The 21,235-nt window shown below is 34.2% G+C and overlaps 1 protein-coding gene across 4 annotated transcripts in view; it reads right to left on the bottom strand.

Annotated features, from left to right (window-relative positions):
- Positions 1 to 21,235, bottom strand: part of TXNDC16 (thioredoxin domain containing 16) — a 174,413-nt gene that overhangs the window by 8,798 nt on the left and 144,380 nt on the right. For 3 of the 4 annotated variants that reach the window (XM_020974852.2, XM_020974853.2, XM_020974856.2), the window contains 2 exons: positions 20,092 to 20,252; positions 18,738 to 18,928 (listed from right to left, as the gene is read on the bottom strand). In XM_020974852.2, the coding sequence (XP_020830511.1) occupies positions 18,738 to 18,928; positions 20,092 to 20,252 (352 nt within the window). Of the gene's footprint in view, positions 1 to 18,287; positions 18,625 to 18,737; positions 18,929 to 20,091; positions 20,253 to 21,235 lie in introns of those variants that run through there. The other variant, XM_020974854.2, reaches the window with a different exon arrangement.

Genomic DNA, 21,235 nt, shown 5'->3' with positions numbered 1-21,235 from the left:
TGATACAAAGATGGATTTAAATATTTCTTGAACAGGTAGGTATATTATAATAGGTATAATAGGTAGATTATGGCAAGAAAATAGTTCGTAGGTCTCTGCACTAAAATACAACAAAGCAAAACAAAACCTCAGGCAAGGCAAATTATTTAACAATTCATTAATTTTTAAAGGTAAGCACTGCAGCTCAGTGGCCTGACCATGTTGATAGGATATTAAAATGATTTAAATCCTGTTCTGCTGAGGACCAGCTGACTTAAACTGAAGGCAAAACAGATCCTGTCTTTGGCTAAATGATTCAGAACTAGAAGAGACATTAGACGGGATATAGTATATTTCCTCATTATACAGACGAGGGAAATGAGGCCCAGAGAAGTTGTGATTTGCCCAAGGTTGCACAGGTACAGCCAGAATTTAAGCCAGATCCTCTGACTCCTAATTAATTGGCAAAATATAAAAATGTTTGGTAATAAATGTTACAAAGGTAGGGAAAGAAAAGTTTTACAAATAAAACTAGTGTTAACAAAAAAGTGAGAGGCACTGTGGTATAATGGATAGAGGACCAGTTTTGGAGTCAGGAAGACATGGCTTAAAGTCCTGCCTCTGACACATACTAGCTGTGTGTGAACATGGAAAAACTATTTAGGCTTTTAGTGTTCTAGCAACTCCCTCAAGACTAAGTTATAGATAAACATCAAGGGAGAGAGTTTTTAGGAGTTTCTCACAGCAATGGATACACAGGTCTGGACCACAGAAACAAACAATGCTAAAGCAGCACATTTCATAGCTGTGACAGATACGTACTCTAAAGGGATGTTGGATAACAAGCTGGTACAATGAAGAATGTGGTCAATTCACTAACGCACATACCTTGACAAAAACAATACATTTCTGGGGAAGGTTTTTTGGAGGACACACACACACACACACACACACACACACCCCTTACCTTGATTGCAACAAAACATATTATTTTGGAGATCCAAAATGAGTGGTGATGCAAGGAAGATAATGTTCTGTAACAATGAAGTGGCACTTCTCTTTGTCAAGGCCAATCCTATTAAAAGTATTCTCGATTTCATCCTCTCCCTCTCTCTACAGTTTAGCTTCTCTTTATCTATTTGTTATTTCCTTACTGCCTTGAAACATGTCAAAGTCTCCTCATACCTAAGAAATCTTCAAAAGATTCCCTCATTTCTTCAAGCTATTGTTCTATGTATCTCCACTCCTTTTCAACAAAATTACTAGAATAAAGTATTAGTCATACTTGTTGCCTCTCTTATTCCTCAACACTTTCCAATCTGGCTTCCACCCTCATCTGTCAATTAAAAGGGATTTTTCTAAATTACCCATGATCTTTTAATTGCCAAGTTTGATGATCTTTTCTCAGTCTTCATCCTTCTTGAATACTTTAATTCATTTGCTACTCTTGAATTCTCCTTTCTGGGCATTTATAAAGCAGGAATGCTCTTTCCTAGATCTCTCCTCACTTATCTGACCAGTCCTCACTCTCCTTTACTGGCTTATCATGCAAAATTTGGCAGAAATTAGACAGAAAAGGAAGGAGAACATAGCCAGGGAAGGGGAAATGGCCTAGGCTGCTTGGCGCCCCTGGGAATGAGGATAATGTGCCTGATCTCACTCCTCAATGATTAGTATAATCTTACCCTATGGTACCGTACTCATCTTAGTGATTCTGAATCCAGAGTTATCCCTGCAAATTCTCTTGTTACTATTCCTCTCAAGATGAGAGGCAGTGAGGCCCACTCCCTTGTTCTCACTCCTCTCAAGCTGATTCCTCAAAAGTCCCACTCAAAATCCATGGTGCTGATCTGATTTTTATACAGGTTTGACTCCTCTGTTAATTATTACCTATTTATTCTTATGTTAATCACATACCTTGTTTGTATATATTCATTTGCTTCTTGTCTCCCCTATTACATTATGAGCTCTACGAGGGCAGGAACTGTCTTTTAGCCTTTCCTTGCACTCCTAGTGTTTAGCAGTGGTACTTAATAGATGCTGACTGACAATAAACATACTTACATAGCAGTTATCTTTTTATTAAGCTCCATGAAATTTTCTTCTTCAATGGTTTCAGTGTCCAGCCTAGTCTTTGTATTTTCCCTAACTTCTGCCTTCTGATAAGAGACTTTAACATTCACACTGAACTCCCTCAAACACCTAAACTTTTTAGGTCTTCAACTTGTTAACTTCCCATGACCTATTTACTCCTTCACCCCACATCAGCTACACATAGATAAGCATACCTTCGATCTTGCCAATACCCCTAAATACTTTGTGTCCATGTTCATAAACTCTGAAATTCTTTTATCTGACCACAATTTTTTTTTACATCCTATATTTCATTCTACTTAATGACCCAACTGTTCTTCATTGTCCCTGGAAACTCCAATCCCTCTATACTTCAGTTCTTTCTCAGACCATTACTCCTGAACTACCTATACTCTTCTCCATTCTCCATTCTGACCTCTTGATGAACCAGTTCAACTTTCCATATCTTCTTCTCTCAAATCCCTTACTCCCTCTCACCTCCAAATCTATCGCTAATCTTGCCTTGCTAGGATTACTCCCACCATCCATTGGAGAAAATCATAAAACCATGCTGAGTCCACAACAAATTTATATTATATAATATTAGACCCTCATTACATCAAAGCAATCCTTTAAAAACTATCCCACTCATCACAGAGGTTTTTCCAAAACTTTTCATTCAAACCTCTGATGTTTTTCCTTCTCCCATCTCCTAACCTGAAAACCTAGCCTCTTATTTCACTGAAAAAGGTATAGCCATCAGCTGGGCTCTCACTTTTACCCTCCTCATGTCTCATATCACTCACTACTCAGATGCCTTTCTCCATGATCTCTTCATTCATCCTGTCTCACATGTCTCCTTGACAAAACAAGCCCCTCTACATGTGAAATGTCTCAAAGACGCTTAGATGTCAGCTTCTAAACTTAATATACTAGTAGTGATATGCTACTGCTTTCTATTCTAATCATTCTAGGATTCTTTATTGTATTCTCTTCTCTGTTATTTCTGAATTAAGCTAGCTGTTCCATACTTGATTCATTTTTATATTCTGGATATACTTTTTTAACTTTCCTTCCTTGCTGGGGAGAACCCTTAGACAAGAAGGAAAAAACAGAATTATTCCTAAAGAATCTGAGTTGAGAATGTAATTGAAGTATAGGTAACCCTAGAGCAATGAATATAGGACAAATCAAGAAGATTAGTACAGGCTGCCAACCCTTATGGTCTCAGCTGAATATTGATACTCTAGTTACTATGCTAGAGAGGCAATATAATATTGAATTGGAGGAAGCATATTTTCCCATAATATAATCTTCAGGGTCTATACTGTGCACCAATGTGAGAGGTAAAATTATGGCATTCTTCCAATAACAAACCCTTTAGGTAGATATCAGAGAGTGTTGCAGCAAAGTTAAAGGTTCAAAAATGTTGCCAATACATTAATACTTTGATGTAACTGTGATCTAATGGATGTGAATACTCTCTTCAGTGGTGCAGACTGTGATTCACCCATGTCTTTTCATTCTGTGCAACACTTCTGTATGCCTTCCTACAAAACTCTCAGAAAAAAAAAAGCACAATATGTTGTGGGCCTTCTTACCGATATTTGGATATTGCATGGTTCTCAATGGGGCACATGGGCTGTCTATACTCCACACCTGCCACATAAACGTACCTGTGATGATATTCTTTCAGAAACTTCTGTGCAATACTTCACAGTGCATCCCACTCCTACTCTAAACTCTCTACTGTCATTTGGGTAAATGACCTGCAACTTTAATTCTTTAAGACCACATGAGTTATAATTATACAGCATCACCAAAGAATACTAATATTAGAGAGATCAGACTTTGTTTCAGGGAGAAGCTTAGTGCCATAAAAAGTACTTTATAATACATCCCCAAAGCAATCAAGTTAATTTTCTTCCCCCTATTCAATTCTGATTCCAGTTCACTGTCCACCTATAGACTCCATTCTACTATATATCATTGTATAAGCAATAGGTATTTTTTGCCCATTTGTTTTTTCCTGTATAGATGGTTAGACTAAACTTTTTATTCAAATAGCCCCATTTCATTTTTCTTTTCCTAAAAAAATTATTTTTAACTTTTCAAGTATCAAGTCTTAAAAAAAAAATTCAATTTGTTCTTGCCACTATCAACACCCCCACCACATACAATTTGAGCAATTTTTTAAAAAATCCTGCAATAGCTACATTATCCAGCAAAACAAATTCCTATATTACCAATGTCCAAAAATGCATGTCTCTTTTTGCTTTTCAAATTCATCACATCTCTGTCAGAGGTAAATGGCAGGTTTCATTAATCATTGTTCTCTTGGATTCATGGTCTATTATTGCATTGATCAAAGTTGTTTTTCTCTATAATATCCTTATTGTATAAATTGTTTTCCTAGTTTTACTCACTTTGCTCTTTATCAGTTCACAAAGGTCTTCCCAGTTTCCTTTGAAATTGTCTTTTTCATTATTTCTTACGGCACAATGATATTCCATTACATCCATATACCATAAGTTGTTTAGCCATTTCCCAATACAAGAATTTTCCTTTTTTGGCTACCATGAAAAATGTTGCTATAAATATTCTTGTACCCATAGATATTTTACTTCTTTTATTTCTTTGGGATATAGTCCTACTAGTAGGTGTGTAGTATGTCAAAGGGTATGCATAGTTTAATAACTCTCTAAATATTTTTTCACAATAATTTCCAAAATGACTGGATCAATTCACAGCTCGACCAATAGATTACCTGTTTTCTCATAACCTCTTTAATATTTGTCACACTCCTCTTCTGTCATCTTTGCCAGTGTGATGGGTATGAGGCAGAACTTGAAAGTTGCCTAATTTTGTATTTCTCTAATTGGTGGTTTAGAGAATTTTTCATATGATTGATAGTAGCTTGAATTTTTTCCTCTGAGAAATGCCTGTTTGTAACTTTTGATCATTTGTATACTGGAGAATGGCTCTGAATCATACATATTTTGAAGTACATATGTATATGTATACATACATCCACATACACACACATACATACACAGACCTTTACCAGAGAACTATTGTAAAGATTTTCCCCGTTACCTGTTTTTCTTCTAATTTTTGGTATATTAGATTTGTTTGTACCATATCTATATTTTATATAATCAAAATTGTCCCTTTTATCTTGTTCGATACTATCACTTGTTTAGTCATAACACTCTTCTCCTATCCACAAAACTGAAAGGTAATTTTTTTCCTTGTTTCTCTAATTTAAATTTTGATTTTTTAATATCTAGACCAATACTCATGTACATCAAGACAAGCTCCAACTGGATATATGACTTAGGCAGAAAGGGTGACATACCAATCAAACTGCCAAAAGAATACTTTATATGCAGCTAGAAAAAAATTTTTAAAAATTCATATGGAGTAAAAAAATAAATAAAAAAGGCAACAATGAAAAAAAGTTGGAAGGAAGGTGGTCTATTAATATCAGATCTCAAAGTGTATAAAGTACTAAAGTATATAAAGTAGTAATCATGAAAAGTATTTTGTACAAGTTTAAAAAAAGGTTGATCAATGGAACAGAGTAGGCCCACTATATACAGAATCAAACACAGTAGCACTGATAAGTCCCCAAATTCCAACTACTAGGGACAACGAGGATAGGGGGAGGTGGAAGGCCTTATTATTTGAAAAAAATTGCTGGGAAAACAGGATAACCATCTGGCAGATTGATTGGTAATGACACTGAATAAGTAAATTGATTTAGGACTAGTATTGCCATTTTTATTATATCACCTTAACCTACTGAAGAGCAATTAATGTTTCCCCAATTATTTAGTTTTGCATTTCTGCAAAGAATTTTATATTTTCATACATTTCTTGGATTAATCTTGGTAGACACATTCCCAATATTGTACAATGTTTGCTGTTATGCTGAACTGTGTTTCTCTTTCTACGTCTTGCTGGTTATATATAAGAATTCTAAGGATTTACATGTATTTATCTTATATTCTGCTGAAGTTATGAGTTGCTGTAATTAATCTTACTAGATTCTCTATAATTATTCAAGAACATTATCATACACCTATGAAAAGCAATTATTTTATTTATTCTTTGCCTATGATTATTTGTTAAAGTTTTTTATCTTATTGCCATAAGTAGCACAATAGGTGTCCTTGCTTTTATCACTGCACTCTCTGTAAAGACCTCTCTCTCTAACTTTTCTCTATTATTGTATTGTACATTACAGTACATTCTCCTACTGTACATTTGCTCTTGAATTTAGGAAGACAGTATTAACTTCATTAAGGAAAGGTTTATTTATTTGGATGATTTTGGGAATTGTTAATAGAAATGAAAGTTGGACTTTACAAAAGCCTTTTCCAGCATCTACTGATAAAATCATGTGGTTTTGCTATGTATATTATTAAAATGGTTTAATAAATTTACATTCTTCTTCATTTTGAACTAATCTTGCATTCTCGACCTAAAGTCAACCCAGTCATAGTGCATAACTTTTTTTTTTGGTAGCCTGCTTGCTAATATAGTTATGCCTTCCACACTGTGACTTTCTCCACCATGGTTTTGATATGCTGCAGGTCAGCATAAGAAATTAAATGGGAATTTTTTGGAAGTTTTGTGGAAGCTGCAGATGATATGCAAAGGTCATTAAATGACACAGAAAAAGCTTAGAAACTCAGAAATGCATAAAATATATGTATAGTTCTATATCTTTTAATACCACAATAATTCAGACTTCTTCTCTGGTACAAAAGGGAGAGTCAAAAAATTTTATGTGGATTTTCCAGATTGTGTGGCCACTGTGCCCCTAACCCCTGTGATGTAGAAGAGTTAACTATATCTTATTTAACTTTTTGCATCAATGTTCATTAGGAATACTGGTCTATAGTTTTCTTTCACTGCTGTGTTTCTCTCTGGTTCAGGTATCAAGACCACACTTGGATTATAGAATGTGATTAATGCCTTCTTATTTACTTATGAATCTACTTCTCTTGGAGTTTTTTCCCCTTTGGGCATTCATTTATAATTTATTTATTCCCCCTCACCCCCAACATTGGATTATTTACATAGCTGACATTTCTGGATAATGTATATTTTGGTAAGTATTGTCTATTTCCTCTATCTTAATATCTGTTAGTATATAATTAGGCAAAATAGATTCTAATAATTCCGTTTATTTCTTCTTCAATTGCTATATGTTCTACTTTTTCATTTTTTATATGAAGAATTTGGTTTTCCTCTCTTTTTATATCAGGTTAGCTGTTTATTTGACTAAATTTTTTAAAGTCAAGTTCTAGTTCTATTTATTCGAAAGTCTTTTTGTTTTCCTTAATTTTTGTAACTTTTACTTTGTTATTTAGTAGGGAATTTTTGATTTGTTGTTCAGGTATTTTTTTTAACTGAATGCCCAACTCAAAGATTTGTTCTTTGACTCTGTTGTGGATGAAAACATTTAGAGATATAAATTTTCCTTTTAGAACTGCTTTACCTGCATCCATCCCATAAGTTTTAGTGAATACTCTCATCATATTTTCTTTGAGCACCCCCCTTCCCCCCATACCACTTCTTTAGAATTGTTAGTCTCCAATTATCTTTTAATTCTTTTGCTAAGATCCCCTTATTTAACATAATTTTTCTTGAATTATGGTGAATAAGCATTGTATTTAGCACTATAACTTTTCTACATATTTTTCTGAGGTAATGTCCCAATGCATTATCAATTTTTGTAAAGATGCTATGTACCACTGAGAAATGTATAGATTCCTTTCTACTTGCATTTGATCCTTTCTATTTTATAATCACCATTATCTCTAATTTTTCTAACGTTTTCTTCAGTTTCTTAATTTCTTTCTTATTTATTTTTGGGTAAGATTTACCTCGGGCTGAAAAGGATATAGTGAGGTTAATCACCTTAGAGTTTTATTATTTATCTCTCAAAATCAATTAAATTTTACTTTATGTATTTGGATGACATGTTATTATGAGCATATGTATAAGGTAGTGACATTATCAATGGTACCTTTGAGTATAATTTAATTTCTCTGCTTATGTTATATCTTATCTATGTTTACTATAGTCTTATCTAAAATTATGATTACTATCCCTATTTTTTAAAGTTCACTTGAAGTATAATAGATTTTTCTCCAGCCCCTCATTTTTTTTAACATTTTATGAATCTTTCTGCTTCAAATATATTTCTTACAAACAACACATTTTTGGATTCCAATTTCTATTCCATTTTGCTATTCTCTTGTTTTAGGGATGAATTCATCTCTATTCACATTCTCAATTATAATTTTTAATTATTTCCTTTCATCCTTTCCTCTTGTGCTTTCTTACTCTTTTTACTTCTACTGCCTTCTTTACAAATATGAAGGTGAAAGAAGAGAGGGAATTTGCCCGAATTTTGTGATTTTCTAAGTGAAAATAGTCTGTTTCTTCTGTTGCAGTTCTTTTCTTCTTACTCCACCTATATTCCAGATTTACATTCTTTCTTCCTTTGGTTTTAAATCCTTCTTTAAATTCTTCCTTTTGACATTTGAGTTTGTTTTGCATATGACTATTCCTTTACTTCTCCTGTCCTCCTTCTCAGACCCCTCTCTACATCTCCCTTGTCCCTGTCCCCTATTTTCATTTTTAGTTTAATGTACTTCTATGCCAAGATCTGTACCCAACTAACACAATTCCTCCCTCCCACTTCCATGTTCCCCTCCACTATAAAAGTTCTTTTGTGCATTTTTTATATGAGATAATTTAAACCATTCTTCCTTTCTCTTCCTCCTTCTCTCAGTGCATTCCTTTCTCACCTCTCAATTTTATTTTTGTAGATGATCATCCTATCATAGTCAACTCACACTCATGCCCTCTGTCTATGTATACTCCTTCTAATTGCCCTAATAATGAGAAAGTTTGCAGAGCTACTTCTAGAAGACAATGCTTCCAAGTTGGTATGATTTAAGGAAAGGTGCATTTACTACCCTCATGGTTTGTGTTATGGTCTGTCAATAACCACAAGCATCCTTTTCCACCCTGGAACTATGATTAGGATCCCTGCTCCTGTACAGTTGCAAGCTCTGGTGTGTCAGTGCTCTTCACCCTTCACCTTGACTGTGACTCAGGACTGCAACCTGGATGTGAATATGGGCACTGCAATAGAGTCCTGTCCCAAGTGCCAGCAAAGAAACCCCTGTAATCGCATTCTGACCAATTGTCCGACCTGCTTACTGTCTGTGGCTAAGAGTTCTGGAAGATGCTTCTGCTGGCATTGATGATTCAGTTGCCCCAAAGGCCTGCTGAGGCGTTTGCTGGAACCCAACCTATGCTGGCCACACCCTGTGCTGGGCTGCACTGCACCCCCACTTTGGTGTGATGGACCTTTCCTGCCAATCTTTAAGTTGTCTTGTGCTGGAAAATTGTTTCACGTCACCCTTTTGTGGGTTTTGCCACTCCAGAATTTGTTTTAAGGCATTGTTTAAAGTTATAGAGAGGGAAACATGGGAGAGGTGAGGTGAGTCTCTGCCTTTCCTCTACCATCTTCTATCTCAAGATGTGTATATGTGTAATTTTTTTCAATGCTCTTATCTCATTCATATGAAAGTAAGGTTCATGGGATATCCATCACATACTCTTCATCTTACATACTGATCTTATCCAACAATGATTTGCTCCACCTTCTTTCTTTCCTCCCTAGAACAGTCACTTATATCTTCTATTTTTTCTGCTCTTAAGAAAAAAAACACTCCAAAAGTGTCATCTTAATTTTCTCTATTACTATTATAGACATTTAATAGTTCTGAGAAGATGTTTGTTTCTTACCTCCCTGTTAACATATTTAAAAAACCTATGAAATTAGAAGGGAAGCAGAAAACTGGGAAATAATTTTTACAGCCAGTGTTTCTGATAAAAGCTTCATTTCTAAAATAAATAGAGAACTGAATTAAATTTATAAGAATGCGAATCACTCTCCAATTGATAAATGGTCAAAGGTTATGAACAGGCAGTTTTCAGATTAAGAAGCTAAAGCTGTCTATAATCATATGAAAAACTGCTCTAAATAATATTGATTAGAGGAATGCAAACCAAAACAACTCTGAGGTACTACATCACACTTATCAGACTGGCTAACATGACAAAACAGGATGATGAAAAATGCTGGAGAAAATGTGGGAAAATTGGAACACTATGCATTGTTGGTGGAGTTGTGAACTGATCCAACCATTCTGGAGAACAATTTGGAACTATTCCCAAAGGGATATAAAATTGTGCATACCCTTTGATGCAACAATACCACTCTAGGTCTGTATCCTAAAGAGATCATAAAAAAGGGAAAAGGACCCACATGTACAAGAATATTTATAGCAGCTCTTTTTCTGGAGGCAAAGAATTGGAAATTGTGGGGATACCTATCAATTGGGCAATGGTTGAACAGGTTGTGGTATATGAATGTAATGGAATACTATTGTGCTATAAGAAATTATGAGCAGGTGGACTTCAGAAAAACCTGGAAAGACTTACATGAAGTGATACTGAGTGAAGTGAGCAGAACCAGGAGAACATTGTACACAGTAACAGCAACATTGTGCAGTGACTAACTTTGATAAGACTTAGCTCTTTTCAGCAATGCAGGGATCTAAGACAACTCCAAAAGACTCATGATGGAAAATGCTATCCACATCCAGAAAAAAAAAAACTATGGAGTCTGAATGCAGATTGAAGCATACTATTTGCTCTCTTTTTTTGGTTTCGTTTTGTTTCTTCTTTCTCATGGTTCCTCCCATTGGCTCTAATTCTTCTTTTCAACATGACTAATGTGAAAATATGTTTAATGTGAATGTATATGTAGAGCTTATGTCAGATTGCACACCATCTTGGGGAGGGGAAATGGAAGGGAAGGTGAGAAAATTTAGAACTCAAAATCTTATGGAAGTGAATGTTGAAAACTAGAAGTTAATTAATTAATTAATAAAAAAAAAACCTATGCCTACATACTCACTTTCAATTATACAAATATGTGTACCTTTTTACGTTTCTCATTGTGCCTGCATTTTTATTCCAAATGTCTATTCAGTTCATTTTTTTTTCAATCAGGCATGTTTATAAATCTTCTTTTCCATTAAAAATCCATTTTTTTGCATATAAATTATAATTATTCTTGTTTGTAAACCTTTATTTCTTGACATTTGGAATATCACATTCCAAATTCATCTCTCCTTTAGAGAGGTAACCCCCAAACTTTGTGTAGTATTAATAATGACTTCTTGGTATATGAATTCCTTTTTGGCTACTTAGAATACTTTTTCTTTGACCTGGAAGTTATGGATTTATGCTATGATATTCTTGGCAGTTGTAATTTTGAGGTTTCTTTCTGCAGGTGAACAGTAGATTCAATTTTCATTTTGCCCTCTGTTTCTATAATTCTAGGGAATTTTCATCTATAATTTCCTGAAATCAAACACAACCAGTAGAGAGAGATTCTGGGAAGATGGTGAAATAAGGCAGGAAATTATCTGGCTCTCCCAAATTCCCCCACAATCATGTAAAACAATTCCTGAAAGGGAACGTTAGCACCACAAAAATAATTAAAAGTCAAGGTAAAGCAACTGTCCAGCCTAAGACAGTTGTCTTATACATATACATTAGGAAACACCTGACCTGCTGAGGTGGTGGTCTAGCCTGATTGAAGTATAGATACCTCCCGGTAGATACCCCTTAATCAAAACACAAGCCCTTGTGACAGCTGTATTGGGTGGCAGCCTCAGCTTCAGGAACTTTTGCCACACGGATAGTGTAAGGGTTAGGCAACTGATAGGGAAAAACTGCAGGGCCCTACACTGGCTGGCACTAGATGTAGGGCCCAAGTGTACTGAGCATACACAGGCCTAGATTGTGACTGTGGGTGAGGAGGAATAAGTACATGCTGGTGAGTGCAGTTGCAGAGTTGGGGAGGCCCTGGTCACTTGCAGGAGAGCACAGTCTTTGGTTTCAGTTCCAGGGCAGAGAGGTAAGCTGATGCTTGCAGTTGCCAGAGGGACTACAAGAAGTAAGAGCTTTTGTGGTAACAGTGTTGCTGGAGGCAATTCCTGGGCAGAAAAGAGTGCTTGTGGTCATTCATAGAACACAGCATAGACCATGAGAACAGTAAACACACCTCTCTTTAGATCATACCACCTTGAAGAACTGAAAGCTTACAAAATCCCAGAACTAGCTCTGAAAATAGCTGCACAAAAAACCTTAAGTCTCCTCTACCCCAGGAGCAGAGCCCAACTGTAGCATAAAGAAAAGAGCAAAGAAATAGGGTGAAAAAAAAATGAGCAAACAACAAAAAAAATCCTGACCATATAAAGTTACTTTGATGATAGGGAAGATCAAAACACAAAGTCAGAAGAAGACAACAATGTAAAAACTGCTACAGCCAAAGCCTCAAAGGAAAAAGTGAATTGGTCTCAGGCCCAAAAAACAAGTACTGGAAGAGTTCAAAAATTACTTTAATAATCCAACAGGAGAGACCGATGAAAAATTCCTTAAAAATTGAATTGGACAAGTGGGAGCTAATGACTCCATGAGACATCAAGAAAAAATCCAAAGCAAAAGCATGAAAAAAAAAACCAGGGAGAGAATTTGAAACTCAAAATTTTTAAAATTGAATGTTAAAAATTTTTTACATGTTGTTGGGGAAAAATAAAATATTAAATTAAAAAAACCCAAAATTAGAATTGGGTAAGGGGAAGCTAATGATAAGACACCAAGAAATAATGAAATAAAATCAAAATAATTAATAAATAGAAGAGAATGTGAAATATCTCATTACAAAACAACTGACCTAGAAAACAGATCAAAGAGAGTTGATATGAGTACTGTTGAACTGAGAGCTATGATTTTAAAAAAAATCAGCCTACATGCTATACTTTAAGAAATGATTAAGGAAAATTATCCTGAAGTTTTAGAACTAGAGGGTAAAACAGAAATTGAAAAATCCACCAATCACCACCTGAAAAAGATCCCAAGAAGAAAACTCACAGGAACATCATAGCTAAGTTTCAAAGCTCCCAGGTTAATGAGAAAGTACCAGAAGCAACTAAAAAGAAACAATTTAAATATTGTGGAGCCATAATCAGGATAACACAAGATTTAGAAGATTCTTCATGAAAAAACTGAAGGGCATAGAACAAGATATTCCAAAGAGCAAAGGAGCTGGGTTTGCAACCAACAATAACTTACCCAGCAAAGCTGAGTGTAATCCTTCAAAAGCAAAAATAAATATTTAATGAATTAAAGGACTTTCAGTTATTCTTGAGGAAAAGACCAGAACTGAACAGAAAATGTGACCTACAAGAATCAGGAGAAACATAAGAAGATAAACACAAAAGATCAATTATAAGGGATTTAATAAGATCAAACTGTTTATTTCTTATATGAGAAAATATTATCTATAACTTTGGGGGGGGGTAAGGCAATTGGGGTTAAGTGATTTGCCCAAAGTCACACAGCTAGTGAGTGTTATGTGACTGAAGCCAGATTTGAACTCAGGTCTTCCTGACTCTAATTCTGGTGCTCTATCCACTGCACCATCTAGTTGCCCCTATTTGTAACTTTTAAGAATGTTATCATTACTAGGATGATTGGAAAGAACATACATAGAAGGCTTGGGGTTGAGTTGATTATGATGGGATGATTCTAACAAAATAAAATTGGGTAGGGAGAGGTAAAATGGAAAAATTACCTCATACAAATGAGGCATGATTGGAAGAACTGTTACAATAGAGGACAGGAAGGGAGAAAGGCTAGTAGTGCTAGAATGTTATTCTTATCAGAATTAGGTTAAAGAAGGAATAACATATACATATAGAGGGATATAAAAGTCTTCTTAACTTACAGAGGAATAGCAGGGCAAGGGGATAGGCTAAGGGAGAGAGTATTAGAAGGGTGTGCAGATTAGAGAGGCAGTGACCAGAAGTAAATTAGAAGTCTGATGAGGGATAGGGTAAAAGGAGAGGGGGAGAAGATAAACAGTGAGGAAAAATAGGATGGAAGGAAATATACAATTAATCATTATAACTTTGAATGTGAATGGGATGGATGAACTCACCCACAAAACAGAAACAATTAGCAGAATGGATCAAAAACCAGACTCTAACAATGTGTTGTTTACAAGAAACACATCTAAAAATGAGAGACACACACAGAGTAAAAATAAAGGGTTGGAGTACATGATAAGTAGGTTGATTTTAGAAAAACATGGAAAGATCTGCATGAAATAATGGAGACTAAAATGAGCAGAACCAAGAGAATATTGTATACAGTAATGGAAATGTTATTTGAAGAATAATCGTGAATGACTAAGCCATTCTGAGTAATATGAATATACACATTAACTACAAAGGCTCTATGAAGGATGATGGTATCCAAATCTGATAAACAGAAGCATGCATTTTGTGATTTTATACACACACATTTGTGTCAAATGGTGGCCTTTTCCAGTGCAGACTGGGGAGGGAGGCACCTGGGACCTTAAAATATAACTCCAAAAAATATCAAATTTAAAAGAAAAAAATTTCCTGAAATACGGTATCCGTGCTTTTTTTAGAACATAATTTTCAGATAGTCTTGTAATTCTTAAATTGTCTCTCAGTTTTTTTTTTCCAGGTTAGTTTTTTCTGATGTTATATGTCAGATTTTCTTAATTTTTTTCTCCATTTTTTGTTTTTGTTTTGCTATTTCTTGTTCTATTGTTGTCACTGTTTTCTCTCTGACCCATTCTAATTTTTCACAGCAATCAGTTTTTATGTGAGGTTTTCTAATATCTATTTTAAAGTGTCTTGCCATTCTTTTCTCCCTAGTTTTTTCATTTCAGATACTCAGGTATTTCAGGCACTCAAGGACTACCAGTCCTTGTGGCCAAGGCATTTTTTTCCTCAGCTTTACCTGGTATAGGTCTTAATTACCTCACTTCTGTAGCTACAATAGCCTGCTCATTAGTCTCCTTGCCTCAATTATTTCCCCACTCCATGCTCCACTCAGTTTCCAAACTGATCTTCAGAAAGCACAGATAGGACAATCTCATTCCTCTACTCAATAATCTCCAACGGCTCCTCGTTATCTTTAAAAATCAAATATAAAATGCTCTGTTTGGCTTTTAAAGGCATTCATAACCTGGCCACTTCCTATCTTTCCATGTTATACCTTACTCTCCTTCATGTACTGTGAGATCCAGTGACACAGGACTCCTTACTGATCCTCCCAAAGGGCATTCCATTACCCTACTCTAATGTATTTACATTCAAAGAGACTGTAATGCTCTTCCTCCTTATTTCTGCCTCCTGCCTTTCCTGGCTTCTTTCAACTCTCAGCTAAAGTTCTACCTTTCAGAACAGAGCAAAAAGTGCACAGCAGGGAACAAAAGAAAACTTACAATGATGCAAATAAAAGATGACAGCTCTCAACACAAAGCATAGTATTTATTATATAGGCTTTCTTGAAATGGAAATTTATTGCTATATATTTCGAATCCTCTCACATGTTCTGCTGTGCACATGACATGCTTTTTTTTCTTTTCTTATTTTGTATTTAAGTTTCAATATTTAAGCTCATAATGTTTGTCTTTTCTTGTGCATTTAAGTTTTAGTAATAAAAAAGGAAAAAATGAAGTTCTACCTTTTGCCTCAGACTACCCTCAACTTATCCTGTTTATATCTTGTTTACACATAATTATTTGCATATTGTCTACTCCATTAGATTGAGCTCCTTGAGAGCAGGAACTGGTTTTTTGGTTTGTTTGTTTGGGGTTTTTTTTGTCTTCCTTTGTATTCTCTAGTGTTTAACATAGTGTCTGATACATCGTAGGTGCTTAATAAATGCTTAGTTGATTTGGCCTGATTTGTGGGGTCACTATACTTTTTTGGCTATAATGACACACTGTGAACACATATTGAGCTTGAAGATTATTAAAAGCTCCAGATCTTTTTCACATTATCTATTGTCTAGTTAAGCCTCTCAAATTCTGTAGCTCTCAAGTGTGAGCAATGAGTCAAATTTAATAAATGAAATGTAATAAAGAGAAATGTAAACTCTTATACTCAGATTTGTATTTCATCTATTAAACATCTTTAGTTCTTCAATCTGTCCTCCTAAAGCACTATCTAGCTTGAGACCTCTAATTATGCTAGTTGTTCTCCTCTGGATTCTCTCTAACATATCACTGTCCTTCCTTAAATGTGGCACTCAAAACTGAACAAAACATTCCATATGTGTGGTATGATCATGACAGAATACCATGGGATTATTGTTTCCCTAAGCACTGGATGTTGTTACTTGCTTCATTAAATCTAAGACTATAACTTTTTTCACTGTCCTATAGCACTGTTGACACATAGTGAGCTAACAGTCCACAAACTAACTCCCCAGATCTTTTTCAGACAAGCTGTTTAGTCATCTTCTCATCTCGTAATTATTAATTTGACTTTTTAAACTTAGTCATAAGATGCCTTCTAAATAGACATAGAATGTTAGTGATTATGTCTACCCACCCAGGCAATTTCAAATCCTCCTAACTTTTCTGCTTAGATCATATCTGCCCATTCTGTCATAAAGTTAGTATGAAAGATTTTATCAAAGGCCTTGCTGAACTCTAAATTTATAATATACATCTACAGTCTTCTGCTGACTTGCTAATCTAGTAACCTTGTCAAAAAAGAAAATGAGATTAGTCTGGCATAATCTTAGTGAAGCCTTATTGATTCTTAATAATAACCCCTTCCTTTTTTTATGATGCTCACAAAGCATCTTTTGTTCAGGTAAAAATTACTGATAGTAAACTTGTTAGTAAGATAGTCTAACTTCTACACAAATGTTTAATGCATAAGGAGGTTTTACTGACTTGGCAGTATAAACACGGAGATGAAGTGTGGGAAATCCTAATCTTAATAACTTCTCAAAACTTATACTAGTTACTTAATATTTCTGTTTAAATTCATGTCTGTCATTAAGTCTAAGAAAAATCTCTAAACAATATTCTTATTGAAGTCGGGCTGTATATAGTGAATTCAGAATTTACTAGAGAAAACCTTTGTACCTTTGTCTGAATTGTCTGATTTTGACATCAAAGCATTCCAAATTTGAATAAAATTTCCCAAATTATCTTGTACAAATAGATTAGCTATATTAAGACTTAAGGCCTTGGGCTGCCTGTAGTTTTATATATAAACTTATGGCTCTCCAAGAACTCCAATTTCCATATGATATTAATTATATTATGGTGTATTGAATTATATCACACTACATTATACTATTATGCTAAATTACATTATATTGAATGTTATATATTATATTGTAATATTATGTCATGCTGTTGCTGTCATCAGTTGTTTAAGTTGTGTCTGAGTTTTGTGACCCCATTTGGGGTTTTCTTGGCAAAGATACTGGAGTGGTTTGACATTTTCTTCTCTAGTTCATTTTATAGATGAGGAAATGGAGGCAAACAGGTTTAAGTGACTTGCACAGGGTCAGAAAAGGTAGTAAGTGTCTGAGGCTAGATTTGAACCCAGATCCTCCTAACTCCAGGTCTGGTGTTCTACCCACTTCACCACTTAGTTGCCCCTTATATTACATTATATCAGAAAATGTCATGTAGTTATTTTGTTAACAGATGATAAATGTAGCTCTAGTGTTACATTACTGAGCACCATTGGTGTGGCCAATCATATACTAACTGAACAGCTTTGGTGTTCAATACACATATAGCTTTATGGTGCTCCTTATAAGGGATAGGGATGGGGACTGGATATATTATTTCATTAGTATAGGGGAATACTAGATGAGGAAACTCCTTTTACCAATGCAGTTTATCACCTGTTCTGCAGACTATAATGTCAGGGAGTTGCCCAGGCAGAGAAGGTAAGTGATGTACTCAAGCTCACACAGTCATTGTGTGTCTGAGGCAGGACTAAAATCCAGATCTTCCTGGTTCTAAGGCCAGCTTTCTATCCACTATACCACTGATGACTTTAGTTCCTTATAAATCAGTTGGAAATTAACTTGTAAGTTCTATCTATACACACAGAAAGTCATTAGTTACTCCAAGTCATTTAGTAAGTCCTTATGTTACCCTGATTCAAGTTTTTCAGCATTATTATCTATGACTCATATCTAATCAATCAATGAACAAACTTTAAGTGCCTGCTATATGCCAGGCACTGTGGATAAGACAAAAACTGACACAGTTTCTGTTCTCAAGGAACTTATATTCTAATGGGAGGCAGGGGAGAAGAGGGAGAAACAATATGTACATGCAGAATAAATATAGAATAAATACGATATAAAGAGGGAGAGAGAAAATTAGCAGTAAGGGTATACCAGGAAAGGATTCACGTAAAACATGGCCTTTGAGTTAAGTCCTGAAGGTTATGAGGGATTCTTTGAGATAGAGGTGCGGCAGGAGAGCATTCCAGGTATGAGGGATGGTCAATGGCACAGGAACGGTAGATGGAATGTCATGCATGAGGAATACAGGAAAGGCCACTTTTGCTGGGCTATAGAGTTCAGGAAGGGGAGCAGTGTCTAATAAGATTAGAAATATAAATTGAGGCTAGGGCTTTAAAAATCAAACGTGGATTTAAAACCCATGGAACAAAATTCACAGCTCTATTTACCATACAAATCTGAATACTTACTGATAGGACTTTCTAATCCTGCTTCTAATCTCTGAAGCCACAACAAAATGTTTTTTTCATTTATAGTTTGATCCAAAGGAAATGCAGATACTTGGCCCTGTACATGGGGATCCACTAAAACAAGAAGAGGCAGTGGAGGCAGATGCTTGAAGTAAGCTTTCAGTATTCCTCTCCCCACAGGAGTAGTCTTACTATAAAAATGAATAATTCAACAAGTTAACATTTTATTTCTAAAACAAAATATCCAATGTTATATTTTCATTGAAATTAAATTTTGAATCTGTATGATACTAACAATTTCTATTTATCATAAAAACCTACTGTAAAATTTTGTGAAGAATATAGCTTCTGTGACTTCTTGGAAGAAATACATGTTGTGCCTAATAGTGTTGGGGAAATATTTCTTAACATAGAATAATGTGCTACTCTGGTGAGGAAAAAAAATAAACTTTTAAAAAGATTTTAAAAAATCAAGTCCAAAATTATTCAACTGTTTCCATGGCCAATAATTTCTGTTCAAAAGTCCACGAATCAGAAGCAATACCTGTTGACTCAAAAATCAAATACATTCAAATAACCATAAGATATAATTTTCCCCATTTTGTGAATTTTAAAACAAAATGTACAAGTTCTTTAGAATAAAAAGAAGGAAATAGATCACTAATAAGTCTAAAGAGGCCAGAAAAGAAAGCTAGTTATCTGGTTTTTCTCAGAAAACAAAATAAACCGTGGTTTCATGTTATGTAAATATAGCACTTCATTCTGAGATATTATGATTAATAAAAAGTTAGAAAAGCTAATAGCCTATTTTCTCCATTTTTCTTATATTTTGTTTAAATTGATTTTTCTTCTAATTTTAAATTTAAAATTTCTTCATTTTTCTTCGAGTAGGCTATATAATTCAAGAACCCAATTCATAACAATGATATCAGCCAAAAGAATCTACTAAAATAGTTTGAATGAGCTCATCTCTAATGAGCTAAAAATGCAACATTTTATCTGCTTAATATGAATGAGGATGATTAGAATACATTGATTATATTAATATACTAATGTATATCACATTTGTAAAGAAAATATCTATATAAAATTTTTTTAAAGCTATTGTTCTAAATATATTGGAACCTGCCAGAACTCTATTGGTAGAGCATAATTCATCCAAGTATGGTTCATTTAAATACCAAAAATACATTGCTTTAACATAATTTCAGCTATGACTTGTTCCTACAGAATGGACACTGAACAGGAAATCTCTGGTATATTTTTTTTCATATAGTAAAAACTTAATTATAACATTTTCTCCAAGATACTTTTAATTATAGTAAAAATAAGAAATATGTCATGGTATCCTTACAGATTTAACCAGCAAGGGATGAGTGTTTCCAGGCGTTTTTGCTTTACTAGAGGTAAAATTTCTATTTCATCCTTGTGATTTAAATTGCCATCTCTGAAGAAAATAAGTAATGGTTTCTGAAGTCTTAAATAGATGGGAAGATTTTCCACTGTTATTTCTGGCTGTTAAATGCAAAAACAAACAGAAGGAAAACAAGGAAGAAAGAAAGGAATGAGGGGAGAGGAGGTGGGAAGACAGAAGAAAGGAAAAAAGGAGGAAAAGGAATAGATTATCACACATAAAATTGAGGAATACAATACAATCTGCTCTCACAAGTTTACATTTTGTCAGCATATGGTTTAAATGCAGTTTTCATTTAATTGTAAAATTTCCCATGTAGTATACATTGATTTACTGATTATAAAACTCATATTTGATTTTTAAAGATATCATTAACATCTATCCACATTGTCTTAAATAAAACAGTGCTGAACTAGCACTTCAATACATTAAAACTAATATTGAAAATATTAGTATTTCAAGTATTGATATTTAAAAATAAAATCACTGATAAAGAGCTTTACTTATTTAATAAGAAGAATATGAAGCTTCTAGTAATCTCTTTCAAATTTATTACACTGTTAAAAGTTTCATTTGGAAGATCTAGAATCAAAAATACTAATCCATACATAACAAATAAACACATTAAAATGGCAAACTTATCTTAATGTTCAAATTATTAACTTTCCTAATATTAATTTCTCAATGGAAAAAAAATAAAGTGCTTTTAAGTGCTCTTAAGTTTCTATTTTAAAGTAAAGTAAAATATCACTTAGTGCTTGGTAATATCTTATAATGGGCTTTTAAGAAAATTATAAATAAATGAAGACACGATAAAAATTTATGTACTTCACTGCCCCCTGGATTGAAAACAACTCAGTATGTAACATAATGTTAAACCATATGATATTTTTACTACTAATAAAAAGAGAAAATTTTTTTTGGAGATTTGTAGAAAGCAAAACGTGATATTGGTCAAGGCTACTGAAATAATGCTAATGTATTTCTTAATACCCAAATTGACTTTTTCAAAGCAGATCTATAATTTTATTCACGGTTCACATGGAAACTTGTAGTGAGGAAATTCCTCATATACTGGACCACA

Source organism: Phascolarctos cinereus, unplaced genomic scaffold (assembly GCF_003287225.1).
Source record: "Phascolarctos cinereus isolate Bilbo 61053 unplaced genomic scaffold, phaCin_HiC Scaffold_3;HRSCAF=262, whole genome shotgun sequence".
Taxonomy (NCBI): domain Eukaryota; kingdom Metazoa; phylum Chordata; class Mammalia; order Diprotodontia; family Phascolarctidae; genus Phascolarctos; species Phascolarctos cinereus.
The sequence above is the reverse complement of the archived record's forward strand: the minus strand, read 5'-3'. Positions and strand labels throughout refer to the sequence as shown.